Genomic DNA, 21623 nt, shown 5'->3' with positions numbered 1-21623 from the left:
TGCAGCAAAAAGAAAGGAGCTCCTACCCTTCATGACAGCATGGATAAGCCAGGCAGTTTCACAAATAGTATATGATCTCACCTTTAACAGGAATCTAGTCAACAAAATGAACAAGCAAGCAAAATATAACCAAAGACACTGAAATTGAGAACAGGCTGACAGTGACCAGAGGGGAGGGGATTATAGGGGAAAGGGGTGAAGGGTTTGCAGGAACAATTATAAAGGACACATGGACAACAACAAGGGGAGTTAGAAACAGGGGAGGGAGGTGGGGAGAGGGAGAGGGAAAAGGCAGAAAACTGTTCAAACCAAGTTTTCCCGTGGGAATCAGGCCTAGAAAATGCATACAGACTGTTATGGCTTGCTCTTGCTAAAACTCCATTACCCTGTTTTGTTCCAAAACAACAAATGTGTATTGTCTATCTTCAAGGTAATATCCAAAGCCTGTGTGAATTTTTTCAAGGAGAGAGCTAATCAGCTTGCTACCATTCCCCTCTGTATGTTATTTTCATTTCCTTGATTGTACCTAAAATGTAGACAATAATATTGTATGTAATAGATAATAAATCGTTCTCTGATGTAAGACCTGAGGAAAACAATAAAAGCCTGTCTAGGCAAGGGTTGAGGTGCTCTTCCCTTGAGAGTGGCTGAGGCTTCCACAGACACTCTCCCCTTGAGAGACTAGCCCTGACGTTCCCTTTTTCTCCACAGGACTGTTGTTGCCTGTACATTTATTCTCATCATCAGCCACAACGGGCAGACTCTGCTGGCGGAAGTCTGCCACAATCCCCCAATCCCTAGCTCCCCAACCCTGCAAAGTTTCTTAGGTGAGAAGATTTCTCATGGAAAGTATAAGCATAAGAAAAAGATTTTGACAAACTTGACTATTTAAAATTAATAACACGATTCAAACATATGCAGAAAAGATAAGCCACAGAAGGAGAAGATACTTTCTCCACATATAACTCAAATGGTCAAGTTTCCACAATTAGAACTCCTAAAAATCAGTTACAACAGATTACCCAATTAAACAAGAACAAAATGCAAATGTTTGGAACAGGGTCCTCACAAGATAACCAAATTGCCGATAAACATAAGGTTCTCTATCTCATTAGTAGCCAGGGACATGAAAACTAGAGCCACAATGATATACTATTTTATTATACAGCCCAGATGATTAGTAAAAACTTAAGTCTGACAAAGTGTTAATGAGAATGCAGGTCAGTGGGAATTCTTACACTGCTATGCAAGTATATAACCCAGTATAACCACTTAAATATTCGGTCCTATCTGTTAAAGTTGAAGATGCGCAGGTTTTTACAACCCAGCAATTCTACTTATACACAAGATGTGCACTACAAAAACTAAGGCACATAAGCACTAGGACACAGTGTAATGTCATGGCAGTATATAGTATAATGTTTGTAACAGTCCCAAACTGTCTATTAATAGCAGAAGATCTCTATACCTTCCCTCTAATTATTTACCTACTATGTCCAGTGAGGGGATAGAGATTTTTAACCACGAAAAAAAACTAATTCACAAGCCACACTGTCTCCTTATTGGCTTTGTGTTCCTAACATGTCTAGTAGAAAGTTAAATGACAAAAAACACAAAACTTTATAGGACAGTATGTTTTACTGTTGGGATAGCTATCACATAATTTTTCTCTCTAGTGAGCCAATATTTGACTATAATTTCCATTCAACCTTAGTCTAGTCACTAAAGCCAGGGTGTTCTACTGTACTTCAGAATCACTCCAGAAAATATATATTTTTTAATGGTGAGCTTCTTTTAGCTGAACATGACATACTATTATCTATCCCCTCCTGCTAGATACAAATGTTTTTTTTTGTACTTCCTGAACTCAAGTATCTTATAAGGCTCCCTATATAACAAATTTATATAGATGCTTTCTCCTTTTCTTCATATTTTATATCCACATCAGAATTTCAAGTGGCCTGGAAGTCTGTAATTGATTTAACATCCTTATTCTGGCAATAAAATCAAACTTGTGTTGGTATAAAGTCCTGCAACTGTTTCCTAAAATATAAGCTGTTTTCAGTACCTCACAAAACATTATTTTTCTTTATCTTAGAAGTCAGTAAACTTTCTCCATGAAGGGTAACAGTTTAGGTTTTACAAGCCAGATAGTTTGTTACAACAATTCAACAATGCTATTGAGTACAAAAACAGCCATAGAGAATACAATAAATAGATGGATATTGCTGTGTTCAAATAAAACTTTTCATAACAGGCAGCCAGTGGGCTATAGTTTACAGACCCCTGCTTTGTTATTACTCACCATAAGCAGATCCTTCAACCCATATTTGTCACCTAAATGTTATCATAGATATATCCATTATGTTATATATGCACTGCATATATTATACTATGGAATAATCTATTCAACTAGAAATTGACAGGAATATTATTAGTCTGGCTGTTTCCCTTACGTAAAAGAAAACTGTCAGGGTCACCCTAGAATCCCCAGTGCCTAACACAGCAAATGTACATCTAAGGACTCATTCTTAAAAAAAGAAAAAAAAAGCATAAGTATGCATTTACAAAATTGCTTATGTAATTATTTATTTATAACAAAGAACTGGAAACTGTTTAACAAACTTTTTTTTCAGGTAAATTAGTGGCTATTCATCCAATAAACTCTATTCAGAAGAAATGGACTAAGAAAGATGGCGATAATATTTTCCTAAGTGTAAACAGGTAGCTGTGAAACAATGAGGGAAATATTTAAAAGTACTTCTTAAAGAATTAATGATAAAAACATCTGAATGATTTGATATTTTGGCGATATTTTACCTTTTGAATTCTCTTCATTAAGCTTGTAAAATTCTCTAAGTTGAAGAAAATTACTATAAAGAAAAATTTCAATAGTCTTGTAAGACCAGCAGAGAGCTGGTTAGGTAGACAGTCATAGCTGTTATATTGACACAGATCTACATAGCAAACATGGTTATTGAGATGCTCTTGTATATTATTTGGATTAGTCTCTAAAAGTTCCGTGAGATAAGCAAGGATCTCTCTAATAAAACCTGTTATTTCTAAGATGCTTCCAAATAATTTCTACAACCATAAAGTAGCTATGGAGATTTAAGGGCCATTCTTAATTTAAAAATTCTCAACATTTTAAAATAAGTCTCCTATAGTATGCAAATTTCCACCTTTCATAGATTCCAGTTTTTAAAAAAAAAAACCATGGGCTTAATACCTAAAAATTACATCAGTGAAGAGACTCTTACCCCAAGAAAATATTGACACGAAGTTCTCTTTTGGTCCTTGAGATTGTCTTCAATGCAGCAATTTCTGCATCAAACCAAAAGCCCCTATTACTAGGACTTTCTACATTGTAATTAACCATTACCACATCACCGATATTTAGTTCATTCCATTTCAAAGTGGTTCTAGCTCGTGGTCGAAGATCCTTCACATTTATTTCCACAGTACCACTTTCCGGATATCTGAGGAAAAAGAAAAATCACAGAACATTGCTTATTAACTGGCAAATAAGACAAAAAATGTACGCAACATACATAAAAACCTAATATTACTGTTATTTTTTAACCTCATCCAAGGACATGCTTATTGATTTTAGAGAGAGAGAGAGAGAGAGAGAGAGAGAGAAATATCAATGTGTGAGAGAGAAACATTGAACAGTTGCCTCTTATACATGCCCTGACTGGGGTTACCAGGAATCAAACCCTCTACCTTTCAGTTTACGAGATGATACTCCAACCAACTGAGCCACAGGGGCCAGGGCCTAATGATATTATTCTTAATAGCACTTAAGGTAACATATTTATCCATGATATTAACTACCAGAATAAATAATTCTTGCTAAAATCTTAGTGAGACATTCTTTGCTAACTTGGTGGGGAAGGAGCTGTATTAAAAAAACACAGGTTCTTTCTTCTACACATTTCCTCAATGGAAGTTTAAGAACTACTTTAACAGGAGTAGATGCTGACCTCTTCCTGAATTTGGCAACAGTTTCAGTTCTGCCATTTGCTTTACACATACTAAGAACATGAACCCAGTACATTTCAATAGCATCTATTTTTCCAGGAAGAAAAGATAAAATTGTAGATCTTATAGGTAGCTAACTCCCTAGTAATGGCAAAAACAAAACCCTAGATTTTTTAAGTATCATAAAGTAGAACCATGTGAAAGAATTCTAGCAGAATTTGATTTTTGTGTTTCTAAATGTAAGCTTAACATAAAACTACAGCTGATCTGAACCTAAAGCTTAGAAAGTTACTCAATTTTAGGCCTAGTTTCTGCTTTCAACAGATGAAAGACAGCAATGTAACAGTCCATAATGGTTTCTATAAAATAAGACTTGTAGTCTTTGTGAATTGTTTGGTAGTCAGAGGAAAAAGAAATGAGTAATATCTGGTTTGTGCTCTTGGAAAGTTCTACTGGGGCAGGCTAAACTACCATAGTGGTGGTCCTCAAAGTGTGGTCTTTAGACCAGGAACATAAAGCATCATCTGGAAACATGGTAGAAAGACAAACTCTTATACTCTGCTTGGGATCTACTGAGTCAGAAACTCTGGAAATGAGGCCCAACAATCTACTTTTGTAAATCTTCTAAGAAATTCTAAAGCACACTCAAGTTTGATAACTTACTGTGTTCTAGGAACAAAATAATTAGACATCATGCCCTAGTGTGACAGCATTAACAGATAGAAACTACAAAGAAACCATTAACCCATAACCAACTGAGTGGCCTGTTCAAAATATAAGTGGGTCCGAAGTTGGGCACAGCCGCAGCAGCTAGCCTTGGTTATTCTGAATCAAACAGTATATCTAATTCATGTAGAATAAATAGATATTTACCCTCGGTGGGATCTTTAGTTAATTTCCCAATAGTTAATTAAAAAAAATTTTGCAATAGTTAATTCCCTTCTACCATAAGCCTTCCAAATAATCATGCAACCTTTGCTCAGGAGTAAGTGATGAAGTGTCAGTTTTAACACGAAAAGGAGAAGATATTGACACTGGGCCAAAGACAAGCTTTGGAATTCATTCATTGTATACCTAAATTCCATGAAGAAATCTATATATTCTCTCCACAACAGACTGTTAGGTCTTAACTGTCAAAATGTCCCTGCCGCCCTCAATCTTCTCTCCTAAATAAAAACATTTTAAATGAATTCCCTTCAACTTGTATGGTAAGATTTTGAATCCTTTATCATCACTCAGAATGTTTTATTTTTAGCTTGCCTGGGATTAAACCCCCAGTTTAGCCTCTGATTCTTTTTTTTTTTTGATGTGGGTTTTGCCATTTATTATTACTTTTTATATATAATTTTTTATCCCAGTTTAGCTTCTTGCTGCTGCATATCTTTGGGAAAGTTACTAAACTTTTCTGTCTCTCATGTGTAAAAGGTACCTAAAACAGTAACTAACTATACTCATATGGTTGTTTTAAGAACTAAAATAAGAAAATCTGTACAGGGCTTAAAACAGTATATGATAGGGTAAATAAATGTAAGTTGTTAATTTTTTGTCATTATCACACAGAAAAATTCTAAAGAAAGTGATAAGTACAAGGTCATGTGTATGGCTCTAGTCTCCTTCAATTTTAATGGTAAAAAGCTAAATTTAGAGGTCTCTAGTCTAACCCTTGAAGTTTATATACTCATGTTATTTCACACTAGTTTGGTTGGAAAAATAACCAATACTTTCCCAACCTATAAAACAAAGAAGTTAATCTAGATCTTCTAGGGTCTAATTCTAAAGTTGTGAATTTGTTTCCTGCCTCAATATTTTTACGGCCATGTAAAATAGAAAACTCTTTTCTCAGTTGACATATTATCATGTATTTCTGTATAATACAGTAAAAAAAAAACTGCAATGGTAAAAAAGAAAATTCTCCATTTATATGTTTAAGTTTGTCAAAATTATATATCAAGAATGGAAATATTTTAAACAAAGCAGAGAATTTGAACAATGCTTCAAAGTTGTACACAAAATGTTTATAGAAGCTAAGGTAAAATAAATCATCCCACATTTCAGAGCACAAGAATTTAAGCTATGTTTGCCCTGAACTAAATTTGTAGGATTTCACAACAGAATTGTATTTAAAGGTTTAGGTATAATATATAGTCTGTAAATAATGTCGTGAAAATAAAGTATATTTTTCTAATTCTAGCAAAAGAGATGTTAAGTCAATCGTTATATGAAAAAAATAAACGTGGAAGGAGTACATAAACTACTCTTACCAAAGTCAAGAACATCTAAGTACTCAAATATTACTATTATTCTTTTCCTGGGCATCTTCATCTACACATAACACCACATAGAGTGATGACTTGGAAGCTCCACTCTAACCCGAATTTTTCTCTTTAGATTCATATATCCAACTACATTTTCAACACAGATATCTCAGAAGCATCCGAAATTCAGGTTATCCAAGATAGAATTCCCACATCTGATAATCTGCAGATGCTAAGTATTCTTTAGAGGAAATCTTTCATACTCTCAGAAATTTAGGAGTTATTCCCAATTCTTCATAATTTCTCCATTTAGTTGCTACGTCCTCCTTATGCTACACCAATAATTCTTTAGTTTAACTATACCCTCTTAGTGAAGACCTACCTACACTTCTTCAATTTGACTGTTAAGGTTCAATATATTTCCCTTGTTAGAATCACACTTTACAGTCCATATCATACTTTTTACCAAAGACTGTGCAACAGAGATCTACTTAAAATATTTTGTGAAGTTTGATAACAGTATGTTCTCAGGCTGTGGGAAAACTAGTATTCTCATAGATTATTGATGGGAACACTAAGTGGTACTGTCTCATTGTACAGGGGAATTTGGCCATAGGTTGCTGGTTTGCTGGTTCAATTCCCAATAGGGGCACATGCCTGGGTTGTGAGCCATGTCCATACTTGGGGGAGTACAAGAGGCATTCAACTAATATTTCTCTCCCTCTAAAAAATAAAATCTACAGGACTTCCAGCCAAGGTGGCAGCATATGTAAATATTGCTTGCCTCCTTGCACAACCATACCAAAATAACAACTAATTATAGAACAATCCTCAATCATAACCCTCAGAAATTGAGTTGAATGGAAATCTGACAACTACAGAATCAAAGAAACAACATTCCCCCAGACTGGTACGAGAGACAGAGACACAGAACAGCCTGGTCTCACATCCACATGTGGAGGATAAAAATTCAGAAGGAATATCTTGGGAGCAAGGAATCCCAGTCCTGTGCCAGGGCCCCCAAGCCCAGGAATCCCATGCTAGGAAGATACAACCCCATAACTTCTGTCCACAAAAACCAGTGGGAACTGCATTGGTGGAAGAAACTTCTGGAGTCCCAAGTAGTTCCTCTAAAAAAACCCACATACAGACTTACTCAGACTCACTTACTCTGAGATCCAACAACAGGGTAGAAGCTTGAAAGGCACTGGTGGCATACAGGGAGAAACTGAAGTGTCTGGCATTAGGGTGAGAGCTGGGAGACAGCTTTCTCCCAGACAGAAAGATAGGAGCAGAGGAACTGTCGCTTTTCTGAACCCTCCCCCCCCACAGAACCACAGAGCCAGCAGGCAGGTGCCATATCAGAGACTCCTTCAACCTGGCTCACACAGTTTGCCCCACTCTGGAGATCCCCTGAGGCTCTGACCCACCCAAATTACAGGCTCACCCAAGCTGTTAAGAGGCTTTTCCATACTAATGGTTAGTCTTGACTTGTGCTTTATAATTTACAGAATCCTCTCAAACAAGCACAGTCAGCCTCAGTGACCCACCAGCCCCTGTCCCTCTTACTAAGTAGTCACCAGCTTGGCACTAGCAGCTTCAAGCCTAGATTCACAGCCTGGCTTTACCAATCTCCAAGCCCACTTCAGATTGCTTCATAGCACAGTCAGGGTGGCCCTGGGCAAAACACAGGTGGGAACTGACCTTGGCCTGCACACCTGGGAAACCCTAGAGTCAGTGCATCCAGTGGACAGCTGCAGACCATATCGGAGTACTACCACCCTGCCCCTGGCACAGCTGATCCTCCACAGAGGGTGGAGGTTGGTGGTCAGTGGACACAGACAGTCCTTGCAGCTGATTGGCCTGGGTAAACCTCTCCCACTGACCTGCCAACAGCAATCACGGCTCAACTACAAGAGGAGGGTGTACTTAGCCCACATAAAGGGTGCATGAAGGGCACACCTTGAGTACCCAGCTAGGGTGGTAGGGGAGTCTGTGCCACTGGACCCTACAGGACACCTACTATACTAGACCATGCTACCAAGATAGGGAGGGAGGGAGGGAGTCATAGCAGGTGTCTACCTAACACATAGAAACAAATACAGGGAGGCTGCCCAAAATGAGCAGATACATGGCCCAAATAAAAGAACAGATCAAAACTCCAGAAAAAAACTAAACAAAATGAAGATAAGTAATCCAGCAGATGCAGAGTTCAAAATATTGGTTGTAAGGATGCTCAAAAAAACTAGTGAGGACCTCAATAGCATAAAAAAGATCTAGTCAAACAAAGAATACACGATTTGACATAAAGAACAATTTACAAAGAAACGACAGTAGAGTGGGAGAAACCAAGAATCAAATCAATGATATGGAACACAAGGGAGTAAAAAACAACCAATCAGAACAACAAGGAAAAAAAAAATTTTAAATGAGGATAGTGTAAGCAGCCTCTGGGACAACTTCAAGTGTTCTGATATTCACATCATAGGGGTGGCAAAAGAAAAATAGCAAGAAACTGTAAATCTATTTGAAAAAAACATCCCTAATTAGGTGAAGAAAATAGAAATGCAAGTCCAAGAAGCACAGAGAGTCCCAAACAAGATGGATGCAAAGAGGGCCACTCCAAGACACATTATAGTTAAAAAGCCAAAGTTTAAAGATAAAGAGAGAATCTTAAAAAGCAGCAAAAGAAAAGCAGTTTGTTACTTACAGAGGAGTTCCCATAAGACTGCCAACTGCTGATTTCTCAAAAGAAATGTGCAGGCTAGAAGGGACTGGCAAGAAGTATTCAAAGTGATGAAAAGCAGGGACCTACAGCCATGATCGCTCTACCCAGCAAAGCTATCATTTATAATCAAAGGGCAGAAAAAGAGCTTCCCAGACAAGAACAAAACTAAAGGAGTTCATCATCACCAAGACTATATGAAATATTAAAGAGACTTTTTTAAGAAAAAGGTCAAAACTATGAATAAATTACAATGGATACATATCTATCAACAATTGAATCTAAAAAACAAACTAAGCAAACAAGAAGAACAGAGACAGAATCGTGGACACAGAGAGCATTTTGATGTTTGTCAGATGGGAAGGGAGTGTGGGGGAATGGGTGAAGGTGAGTACAAATAGGTAGTTACAGAATAGCCACAGGGATGTAAAGTATAGTATAGGAAATGGAGTAGTCACTTATACACATGACTGATGGACATGAACATGGATAAAAAAATTTGTGGCACATTCACACAATGAATAATACCCAGCTTCACAAAAAAAAAAAAAAAAAAAAGAGGTGGGGGAATGTCTTATGCTTTGCGACAGCATGGATGGACCTAGAAAGCATTATGCTTCGTGAAATAGGCAGTCAGAGAAAGGTACCATATGATTTCCCTCATATGTGGACTATAATGTATAATATAAACTAACAAACAAAATAGAAAGATTGACAGACAGAAAACAGAATGACAGTTGTCAGAGGAGAGGAGTGTTGTGGGGCTAGGTGAAAATGGTAAAGGGACAAAACAAAAAAACCCCAAAGCCTACCACAACTCAAAGACACAGACAATAGTATTGTGATTACTAGAGGAAAAGGAGGGCTACAGAGGTAAAAGAGAGTGTAGTGTTTATAGAATGTTAAATCATGATGGACAGAGACTTGACTTGAGGTGGTGAGAACACAATACAATATACAGATGATGCATTATATAGAAGTGTATACCTGGAACCTGTATAGTGTTATTAACAATGTCACCTCAATAAATTCAATAAAAGTAAAAAAGTAAATTGAAACAAAAGTATACAATTAATGACTTAACTACACAGTGAGGAATTATTACAAGAGACTTGAAAACATACTAAATTAATTGTATATCCCTAGTAGAGTTATTTCCTAAGAACATAGAGGTGAGCAGAGGTCAAGAGAGCAAAGTTTCATCTGTATTTATAGCTGCTCCCCATGCTTACATTACTGCCTGAGCTTCACCTCCTGTCAGATCAGCAGGGGCATTAGATTCTCATAGGAGCGCAAACCCTACTGTGAACTGTGTATGAGAAGGATCTAGGATGCACGCTCCTTATGAGAATCTAATGCCTGATGATCTGAGGTGGAGCTAAGGTAGAGATGCTAGTGCTGGGGAACAGCTGCAAATACAGATTATCATTAGCAGAGAGTTCTGACTGCACAGAGACCATAATAAATCAATTGCTTGCAGGCTCATATCAAACCCCATCAGTGAATGGCAAGTGCCAATCAAACTGAATCTGGTGGCAGGCTAGAAAACCATCCCTTCATTCCCAGTCCATGGAAAAACTGTCTTCCATGAAACTGGTCCCTGGTGCCAAAAAGGTTGGGAACCACTGGGATGAAGTAAATCAATGGTGGTATTATTAGAAACCTCCATTTTCAAGGTAAAAAAAAGGAAAATTAAAGAGATTGAATTATAAACCTTCAACTCCAAATTTAATTGGAAATATCAATAAAAACTACCACATACTTAAGTATTTCCTAGCTGTGTCCATACAGAAGACCTAGAAACATGATCAAACAAGAATCAATGAGCAGTCCAGACTATGTGCTCTAAATACCTTTTTTATCTAAAAAGAACTAAGGAATCCTTGAAGAAATAGCTGAATCCAAGTCTGGGAAGGAAATAGAAAAACAGTTGGGACACCCTCTTGCACCAGAATGCAGACTATCAAAGCCCTCAAAAACTATTACGTCAGGTTCAACATGAAGGCGCTGTCACAGACAAGAGATGGGACAATTTGGGCACACTCACATGCAAGTAATAATGCAACAAAAAAACATTGAGTGAGATGAAAACAAGTATTAAAACCCATTAGCTCATGACACTTTAAAAATCTCACTGGCTTAATTCTGGAGAATGCTAGGGAACTTACTCTGAACACTGAAAAAGTTCAAGAATCAATAATTTATCCTACCTTTTATATATGAACTAACTGGTTAAGTTTTTAATGAAAAAAGTGCTAGCTAATAAGTGAAGGAAAGACAGAATGAGGTATCATTTTCGTAACACTTAATAAAAGTGGATCTAGGTCAAGATTAATGGCTGCCAAAACCATTACAAGTTGGTAGCAAATTGCACAATGGATGGTCAAACAAACACCTGAAATCTTACCACAGAAAAGAAAAGCAGAGGCCCTGGCTGGTGTAGCTCAGTGGATTGAGGGCGGGCCTGCTAACCAAAGGATCACAGTTCGATTCCCAGTCAGGGCACAGTCCTGGGTTGCAGGCCAGTTCCCATCAGGGAATACATGAGAGACAACCATACATTGACATTTCTCTTCCTCTCTCCTTCCCTTCCCCATCTAAAGATAAATTAAAAAAGTGAAAACAAAAAAGCAGATACTATGTGCCTCTCAATGACATACAATAAGTAAACACCATCTATCAACAACTCTTATCAAATAATGTAATTTAAATCTAATCAAACTTCTAGATATAGCTATAAGCGTTTTTAGGAGACTAATATCAACAGAGGAACATACTAAATACCATTAGTTACAGAACTGTAATTAGTGAGTCCAGGCAATGGGAAAAACTGAATAATTTGTCACTTGTACAAATAAATAGCAGGGAAAAAAAGGGGAATCTATAGGTTGAGACTTAGCCTATCAAATAAATGTAATAAGTAGATCTTGCTTTGATCTGTATTTGAACAACCTAAATATATATTATTTTTTAAAGTACAATTAAGGAAGTCTAAACATTGACTGGTTACTTGATATTCAGGAATCATCATGAATTTCATTTGAGATTTGTTGCCTTTTTTTTTTTAAATGTGTTAGGGTCCCCATGCCCAACCTCAGGTTCAGTGATTTGCTGCTAGGGGAACTCGTAGGACTCATTCCCACAGGATGGCATATAGTTGTTCCTAGGGGCTACATGATTTACTACAGAGACAGGACACAAGGCAAAATCAGCAAAGGAAATAGGTACATGGGATGAACTCCAGAGGAGTGCAGACTCAAAAACTCTCCCAGTGAATTCACACAAAACATGCTTAGTTCCTCCAGCAACAAGTTTTAATAACCCATGTGAAATACCATCTACCAGGGATTACAGTAAAGAATACCCAAGATTTTTTACTATAGGGGGTAGTCATGTAAGCACTCACTGCCCAGCACATACTAAAGTTCCTGACTCCCAGAAGCAAGTGTTCGGCATAAACCATATTGTTACACAAACAGTTTAGGCACCACGAGCCATTTTTTCAAAGAAGAATGAAAATCCTTCTAAATGTCAAGTTCCCAAACACCAGCCAAAGGTCAACCACACAAAGTGACCTTTCAAACAACAGTAGTATCAGATGGAATACACACTTTAAAAGTACGCTTTTACACTTCCGGTCAAGATGGAGGCATAGGTAGACACACTGCGCCTCTTTACACAACTGAAAAGAAGACAACAATTTAGAAACAAAAAAAACCCAGTACCGACAGAAAACTGAACTGTATGGAAATCCAACAACCAAGGAGTTAAAGCAGACATTCATCCAGACCAGTAGGAGGAATGGAATCGGGCAGATGATGGACCCAGGGGCTCAAGGCAGCATCTAGCAGGCCCAGCAAGGCTGCCTCGGATTCTGGAGGGGTGTGGCGCACAAGGCAGCTGGTGGACCTGGCAGTCCCACATTTGTGCACAGGTAAACCAGGCGAAACTAAAGAGCAAGACAGACCGTACAACCCAGGATCCCAGCACAAGGAAATAAAGCCTCAAACACTGATTGAAAACACCTGTGGGAGTTGAGGTGCCGGGAGAGACTCCCAGCCTCACAGGAGAGTTCGTTGGAGAGACCCACAGGCTCCTAGAATGTACACAAACCCACCCAAATAGGAATCAGCACCAGAAGGGCCCAATTTGCTTGTGGGAAGTGGGGGAACTGACTGAAATATGACAGAGAATGGAGCAGGTGCCATTGTTCCCTCTTGGACCCCGCCCCCACATACAGCGTCACAACACAGCTACAGTGGGTTTCCCTGCCCTGGGGAACACTTAAGGCTCCACCCCTCAATACATAACAGGCATGACAAGACAAAAAAAAAAAAAAAAGGCCCAAATAAAAACAGACCAAAGCTCCAGAACAAATACAACCAAGTGATGAAGAGATAGCCAACCTATCGGATGCACAGTTCGAAACACTGGTAATCAGGATGCTCACAGAATTGGTTGAATTTGGTTGCAAATTAGATTAAAAAAATGAAGGTTGTGCTAAGTGAAATAAAGGAAATGTACAGGAAACCAATAGTGCTGGGAAGGAAACTGGGACTCAAATCAATGGAGTAGACCAGAAGGAAGAAAGAAACATTCAACCAGAAAAAAATGAAGAAACAAGAATTCAAAAAAATGAGGAGAGGCTTAGGAACCCCCAGGACAACTTTAAACATTCCAAAATCCAAATTATAGGGGTACCAGAAGGAGAAGAGGAAAAGGAACAAGTGGAAAAGTTATTTGAAAAAATAATAAGGGAGAACTTCCCCAATCTGGCAAAGGAAATAGACTTCCAGGAAGTCCAGGAAGCTCAGAGTGTCCCAAAGAAGTTGGACCCAAGGAGGAACACACTAAGGCACATCATAAGTGCATTACCCAAGATGAAAGGTAAGGAGAGAATCTTAAAGGCAGCAAGTGAAAAGGAGACAGTTACCTACAAAGGAGTGCCCATAAGATTGTCAGCTGATTCCTCAAGAGACCTTATAGGCAAGAAGGGGTTGGAAAGAAGTATTTGAAGTCATGAAAGGCAAGGACCTACATCCAAGATTGCTCTATCCAGCAAAGCTTTCATTCAGAATGGAAGGGCAGATAAAGTGCTTCTCAGATGAAGTCAAGTTAAAGGAGTTCATCATCACCAAGCCCTTCTTATATGAAATGTTAAAGGAACTTATCTAAGAAAAAGAAGATACAAAACATGTACAGTAAAATGACAGCAAACTCACAATTATTAACAACCACACCTAAAACAAAAACAAACTAAGCAAATAACTAAAACAGGAACAGAACCACAGAGATGGAGATCACATGGAGGGTTAGCAACAGGGCAATCAGAGGAGAGAGGGGGAAAAGGTACAGAGAAGTAGCATAGATGGTAGGTAGAAAATAGACAGGGGGAGGGTAAGAATAGTATGGGAAATGTAGAAGCTAAAGAACTTATAAGTATGATGCATGGACATGAACTAAAGGGGGGAATGTGGGTGGGAGGGGTGTGGGGGCTCAGGGCAAAGGGGAGTGAAAGGGGGAAAATGGGACAACTGTAATAACAATAAAATATATATTTTTAAAAAGTATGCTTTTAGCTATTTTGTCAGCTGAATGCTCTGAAATGATGACAAAATTAAGATGAGCTTATGAAAGTTAGGGAGAAAGAACAGGACTAGGTAGCAAAATCCCTTATTATGATGCTGGTCTGGCATTTTGAAAGAGAAAAGAGTGGGTGAGGCATGAACAGCATGAATGTGTATGGGGTACAAGTCTGACAAAGTCTTGACCAGCTCAATGGTGAGCAATGGTCCAGGCACTGACCATACAGTCCCAGGCTGCCAGACTCTAGAACTGCTGCCACACTTAGTCAATGGCTGGAAGATGTAAGAAAAACAATGTGCCTTGATCAATGCTGTGAGATCTCAAAAGTACTGTAGCTAAAAGTTATCAGCTAACTGCATTCATTCCTTGCAGCTGGTCAGGAAGTTCATTCTTTCTTATTGTTATTTATTGATTTAAAGATAGGAATAGAGGGAGGGAAGGAAGGAGGGAAGGGGAGAGAGAAAAAGAGAAACATCATCAATTTGTTGTTCCACTTATTTATGCATTCATTGGTTGATTCTTGTATGTGCCCTAACCAGGGATCAAACCCACAACTGTGGTGTATTAGGACGAAGTTCTAACTAACTGAACTACCTGGCCAGGGCCAGCAAGTTCTTTCTTGATCAGAGTTCTGAACAGTGCTCCCACTATAGATGCCAGTCATACATAAGGCCATTTCAGGTTGAAATGACACAACGTTTGGGACTTGCTTCAGAATAATCCAGTAGTGCTTGGGAATGCTGGTATAGATGGCCAAGAGTTCACCAATGGTTGAAGCTGGCTGATGGGTTCATTATACTATTCTTTCAACCTCTCCTTAAGTTTAAAGATTTCTACCACAGAAAATAAAATGTTTTATGGTTCAAGTTAAAATCCAAACAAAAGGCCTCCTGCCCAGCCCACTATATTTCTGACTTCTGTTCCCAAATGCATGCTTTTTCTAGTTATTTCTTTTATTTAACTTTATTTTTTAATATGCTTATATTTTGATTCTTACTTTAAACTGTTATTCAGCCCATCCCTCAGGCACAGTTCCTTTGCCTCCATCCTCTTTCTCGTAATTGTTAAGAAAAGGCCCTACTCCAAGTGTTCACATGTTAACTCTTAGAAAAGAGGTAGGTGCTACTCTATCCTGTTTTACAGATGAGGAACAGAAGTGAAGTGAGTTCTTTAGACAGAGAGACATGATTTAAATTCAAACCCTGACCATCTGGCTCTAGACCCATACTCTTAGAATGACTGGCAAACCTCTTCTTGCTCTTAAGCACATTATACAAACTAAGTTGGTTGTAAAAATCAGTATTTTATAATTTTTTTTACATGTTGACTAACTAGTATTCACAGCTAAATAATTAAGTATGCTTTAATTACATGCCCTTTCTTCCAAAGCTTTGTTTTCTGTTGAATGCTTAACGGTTCTTTTTAGTTTTAACTTGCTTAAGTTTTCTATGTACCTATCATAAATTTTTTCCCATTCTGCTACAGTTGTAAAACTCAATGTTCAGACATATCAGCTACTCTACTTACCCTTTGGGCTTCAAAACATCTTTTAGAGACCTGTCCTAGAGTAATCCAGACAGCTTGCTCTGTAGAACTGGACCTGTTCCAAAGCTGTTATGCTGGGATCTCCTTTCAATACTTGCTATGTTGAATCCTATTTCCTAAATACACATCTTCCTCTTTTATTCCCCCTCTCACTTTGAGTGGGGTGAAGAGTGGTTTAAATGCTGTTTCATATAAATTAACCAATACTCTTGTTCTCAGTTTTATTCTGTATGCCTGTCTCCAAGATACCTGGTAAGTCCAAGGCCTGAGCCTCCCAAAGATTCTTCTTCAACGACAATTTACCTGCTTGTTGTTGGCTTCATATCCTTATGGTTCAACTTTCTCTGGCTTGCTAAGTTAGGTAGTTGGGTATCATTTATCCATTAGCTTACCTTCCAAAAATTTTGTTGTTTTCTCTTCTGTGTCTTTTATTTCTACCTCATTATTTGTCCTCAGGGGTTTATGCATTTATTTCTTTTACTGTCTTCCGGAGGGTTTAAGGAGTGAAGACAAATGTGTCTTAATCTGTCATGTTTAATTGGAAGTCTTTATTTATTTTTAATTTCATTTACTACTCATCATATAACTCCCACACCCTCAGGTAATCCTGTATTTCCTACTTCTTTACGCTGGTATACTATTCTTCAGGAATACAATAGTATCTCTTCCACCTGTCCTCTCAGAGCTCTAGGTCCCCTAAAAGCTAGGAATGTGTATTGTTATCCCAGTTAACTGTAAAACAGCAGGTTTTCGTCAAGGAGAAGATATGTTCAAATTTTAGTGTGCTTGCAGTATACAGGGCGTACAAATATTTGGAAAAAGAAACCCTTAAACAAAAAAGTCTTTTATATAACTAAAGCTCTTAAATATAATAAACTGTGACCACTATATTTCAAAAAGATCCACTTGATTATGCTCTGTCTCCTATTCTTACTTGCGAAGTCTTGATCTAAATAGTTACAAATCTATGGGAACACAGAATTTTATGCAGAGCTAAGAAAAAGGCTTGTTAAAAGATTATGTGTTTAGTATTCCTAAAAACTCTGTAATCAGCTCAACTGCTATTTACAGCAGTAGTCAAGAAAAAGTATTTTTGTTTTAAGTATAGGCAGTCCTCCACACAGCATTCTCTCTCACCCCATGAGGTCTAAGGTACAGCTGAAGATAGCCAGTGCAAACTAGTCTAAGCAGCTGATTTCTTCCAGCATTTGTACAGGGGAAAACTGTGCAGGAGACTGTACAAAATATTTTGGGAAGTATGTTAGAAGCTCCAACGACTTCTAAAATAGGGCTCAAGATATCCCCAAAGACCTGAAGCATAGAGAGGAAGGAATGAGTCAAGGCCAACTTTACCTCCACTTAGCTGAGGGCCAACCCTGTATCTATGGATGAATGAAAACAGGATTCTTTTTTCTCCTGTACTACATGACCTCTTCTTCTCAGAACCTGAAGTCAAAGTATTATTCTAATATAGGTATAAGATAAATTATTGACAAAATAATCATTGAGTAAAGTCTGAGGAATTAACTTTCAGGGCAATCAATTAAGCACTATTTAAAAAATAGGTTTATTATAAAATAATAACATTATATTTTCTTAGGTGGCTTCTAAGCCAACTAATAATCTTAGAAAACTCAAACTGTACTAAGTATTAATAGTATTGAAATCTTCCTTCAAAACATGGCTTCCTGGTGTTAATATGCTTAAATAAGGACACCATTCATCTGGAGGCATGTTCTAGTTTGGCATATCTTTAATATCATACCACATGCAAAAAGAAAGCATTTCTTATTCTAATAGATAACATTACTGAGTTTCACACCTTAAATGTAAAGGTCACTCACAGACAAGAATAACTTATTTAAAACTGCTTACAGTAGCATTTTACATGGAAGTAAATCTCATTTGTAGAACATAATAACAATGTTCAATAACTGTTTTGAGAATGGAAACAATATAATTAGATTAAAAATACCTACACCAAAGATAAATCCACATTACTTAAGAATACTTACCAAAATAACCTGGCTTTATTAATAAATGAAATCCAAGAAATCTGACTGTTATTACTGGGTACATTTCAAGGTTATTAGGGAAAAAAAGAAAGTCAATCATATTTACAAATGAGAAAATTAAAGCTGAAAGAGTTAAACAAAAAAATTACTGATAAACCAAAGCCCTAGATAATTCAAACCAAATTCTAACCTAATGCCTGCACTACTCGTTTACAGCCAGTAAGAGAACCACTGCTTAGTGTACTTAAAAGGCCCCTGGCATCTACCCCCTCACCTACCCAATTTGGGGAGTGAGGGTGAGGTTCGATGATCCTCACGAATCTGTACTTTAAACACCTTACCTGGGTGAATCTGAAGTGTTGGTGAACACCTTTTTGAGAAACACTAATTCATGTAAAGGGATGATGTGTATATTTGAAAAGGTAAAATATAAAAATCAACTGATATTTGTAAAGTCATTTTTCTAAGCACCGAGTGATCTTATAACACAACAGAAGAACAATGGTTAAGGTTACAGACCAAACTTCTTCAGTCCTCCTTTGGTTATCATTCATTTACAAATGCTGCAAGTTATACAAAGTTAGAGGACATAGGCTCAGCCTTTGGTAAATATATTAGTAACAACCAAGAAAGAATGAGGGCAACCTGGGCATTGCACCAGGGTTCCGGAACTAAACCTCACCTTCTAGGTCTTCATATTCAAGATCAACAGAACATTCTGGCTTGCTTACAGGAAAATCTTCTACTACTCCCCACCCTCCATACTGACCAAAACCTAGAAATCATTATTTTGACATTGCTCAGAACATTTTGGGGACTCCTTTAGAAATAGATTGCTGTATCAATACATTCAAGAAAATCAGTTTTGTTGCTTTACAGAAAAACTTTTATCTAAAAATACCACTTGATTTTATTCAGAATTGGCTCACTGACTTCTATTCACAGTAGTCATAATTAAAGCTACTCAAAAGCATGCACCACACACTGAGAATAGCTCAAAAAATCTTAAAGGATGCTGGGAGCAACAACAACATTATCTTAAGACATTTGCCAGATGAGCTTCTCGTTATAGCCTAGAATAAGTTACCCTCCAAGTTCCTAAGTGATGCTATAACATTTCCATTTGATTTTACTCCCATAACACAAAGGCAGTTTAGCCTATTTGGTTTAAAAACTCTCTTAATATTAATGAACTATGGATTTTCCCCACAGAAAAAGGCACACAGGTGTTTATGGCCAAGTTAAAAAAAAATTTGGTTTAAGGTTATCTGCTCTGCAAAAGCACATATGGAAAACTTGACAGAAAATTCCTAAATTAAATAAACAACACTATATGCTATATAAACATTTCGTAATATTTTGTAAGCATGCTTCTCTCAAAATTGAGAGACACTGTGGTATAGTGGTTGCAAGTATGTATTTTTCTGACTCCAGACCCACCATTTATTACCTATCCAACATTGGGCAAGTTAGTATTTAACCTCTCTAATTTCAGTTATTTCCAATGTACACATAAAAAGCATTTATAGTACATCACTGAATTTTTATGAAGACTGTATGAGGTAACTCAGGTAAGGTACTGTACTTGTATAGTGCCTTGCACATACTGTTATTTTAACAAGTATTGGATTAAGCTACTCCAATTTTAAAAGGGTACTTTGCAATAATTTATTAAAAAGTAAAAACAAAAAGAATCTTTGTCTCTGAGGTAAACTTGCAATTCTATTTTAATGTGAAACCATGGAGCATATAAGATCACTGTAATTTTCATGACATTATGAAAACTCTTAGCAATCATTTACTCATATTTAAAGGATATTAGCTTTGCTTAGCTACAGACAATAATTATTCATTCTGAAGATATAATAAATAAAACTTTCACAAGCACTTTCTTCTTTAAATATATACTTCCATGTACACACTATCAGGTGTTTTCTAGCTTTCTTCTCTTTATAGAAATCAGCTAAAATTTATAAATCAAGATCTCTAAATTAGACCACTAAATTTAATAAAGCAATTAAAGAAAGCAAATCACTAACAAGAATAGCATTCTCAAATTCACCTTTTTAACTGGCCTGTAAAACTAACTAAAAGTACATGCTGAATCCTCAGATGCATGAAAGTATCAGGAAAGATTTTTGTTCAACACTGTCAAATTCAGAAAGCTTGTCTTGGAATGACTGGTATATTTAAGAGCCTATTTTAACAGGAAAACTAGGACTAGATTTCAGAACAAATATGCATCTGTTACAGAGTATTTTCTCCCATTCAAGGGTATACTAACACATCATAATAGATAAATTCCCCATAAACTCATTATGGACATTGCTTTCTATGCAAAGTTAGTACAGATGAAGTTAGTACAAAGTTAGTACAAAAATACACAGTGTAAAATGGATCCCTCCTTTAAAGTCACATACAAATCATTTAGCTTGAATGAAATATAATTTCTTTTTGAAAAAGACTTAATTCAAATAATTTTGTCTATATGAAAACAAAACGGAAAAATGATCAAACCATAAGCCACCCAAGACAAGTACTAAAGTTAAAGATGAACACTCAGATTTGTCAGGTATTACACTCATCTTTAGCCTTTAATGTATTTACTGTATTTAGCTAAACTATCAACCCCTTTTCGCCATTTTGCTCTTTAGTAGCACGTGACTGATAAAGCTGGGCCAAAGACAATCTCAATGAGTGGTTCTCAAACTTGAGTGTGCATCACAATTGCCCGGAGGACTTACTAAAACACAGATTATCTGGGCCACCACAGAGACTGGTTAATTACGTCTGAAGTGAGCCCAAGAACTCACATTTATAACAAGTGATGCAGATGGTCCTGGCCAAGGATAATTTTGGAACCACTGGTCTAAGGCAGTGGCTCTCAATCATGGCTGCACACTTGAAGCACAAGGGAACTTTTCAAAACACCAATCCCAAATGCCTTGGAGGTCCCTCGGATCTATCATACCAGAAGTTCTGAGGGTAGGTTCTATAGGCACTGATATTTTTTAAAACTTCCTAGAAAACTGATATACAAGGTTGGGCAAAAATACCCCCCTTTTTATTACAAAAATCTCTTATTACAAAACCATAAGCACGTGATTCTGTAACATAACAACAGCACACTGAAGCACACCATATGACATTTTAGGTGCGATGTTCAAATTAAAATTATAAATTATTACACTCATATTATTACCCTACTAACCACACTCAAGCAGGTCTTACTTCTGTCAGATCCTGTATAGTCAGTGTTGAGAACTAGTAGGTAATTCAAATGTATCTAAATCCACTAAGAACAGAAGTTTCTTAGTACAAAAGCAGGAAAAGGAATATTCAATAGGGTGGACTCAGCTGCTTATGAAACTCTAGTTTAACTCAAGAGAAGAAGTTGTATGTGTGCTGCTGTCTTTAAATCTCAAAGTCTAAAGCAAGTCTTTAGAGGTCATACAAAATGGTTGACCTTTGAAGACAACATAACTGTGGGCTGCTACTGATCACAAGCGCCAT

At 37.2% G+C, this 21623-nt stretch overlaps 1 protein-coding gene across 1 annotated transcript in view; it reads right to left on the bottom strand.

The window, feature by feature from the left end:
- UHRF2 (ubiquitin like with PHD and ring finger domains 2) overlaps positions 1-21623 on the bottom strand; it is a 98481-nt gene that overhangs the window by 42781 nt on the left and 34077 nt on the right. The window contains exon 4 of the mRNA XM_037156748.2: positions 3261-3479. Within this exon, the coding sequence (XP_037012643.1) occupies positions 3261-3479 (219 nt within the window). The remainder of the gene's footprint in view (positions 1-3260; positions 3480-21623) is intronic.

Source organism: Artibeus jamaicensis, unplaced genomic scaffold (assembly GCF_021234435.1).
Source record: "Artibeus jamaicensis isolate MK-2021 breed Jamaican fruit bat unplaced genomic scaffold, CSHL_Jam_final scaffold_1964, whole genome shotgun sequence".
Lineage (NCBI taxonomy): Eukaryota > Metazoa > Chordata > Mammalia > Chiroptera > Phyllostomidae > Artibeus > Artibeus jamaicensis.
This window is presented reverse-complemented; position numbering and strand designations above follow the sequence as displayed.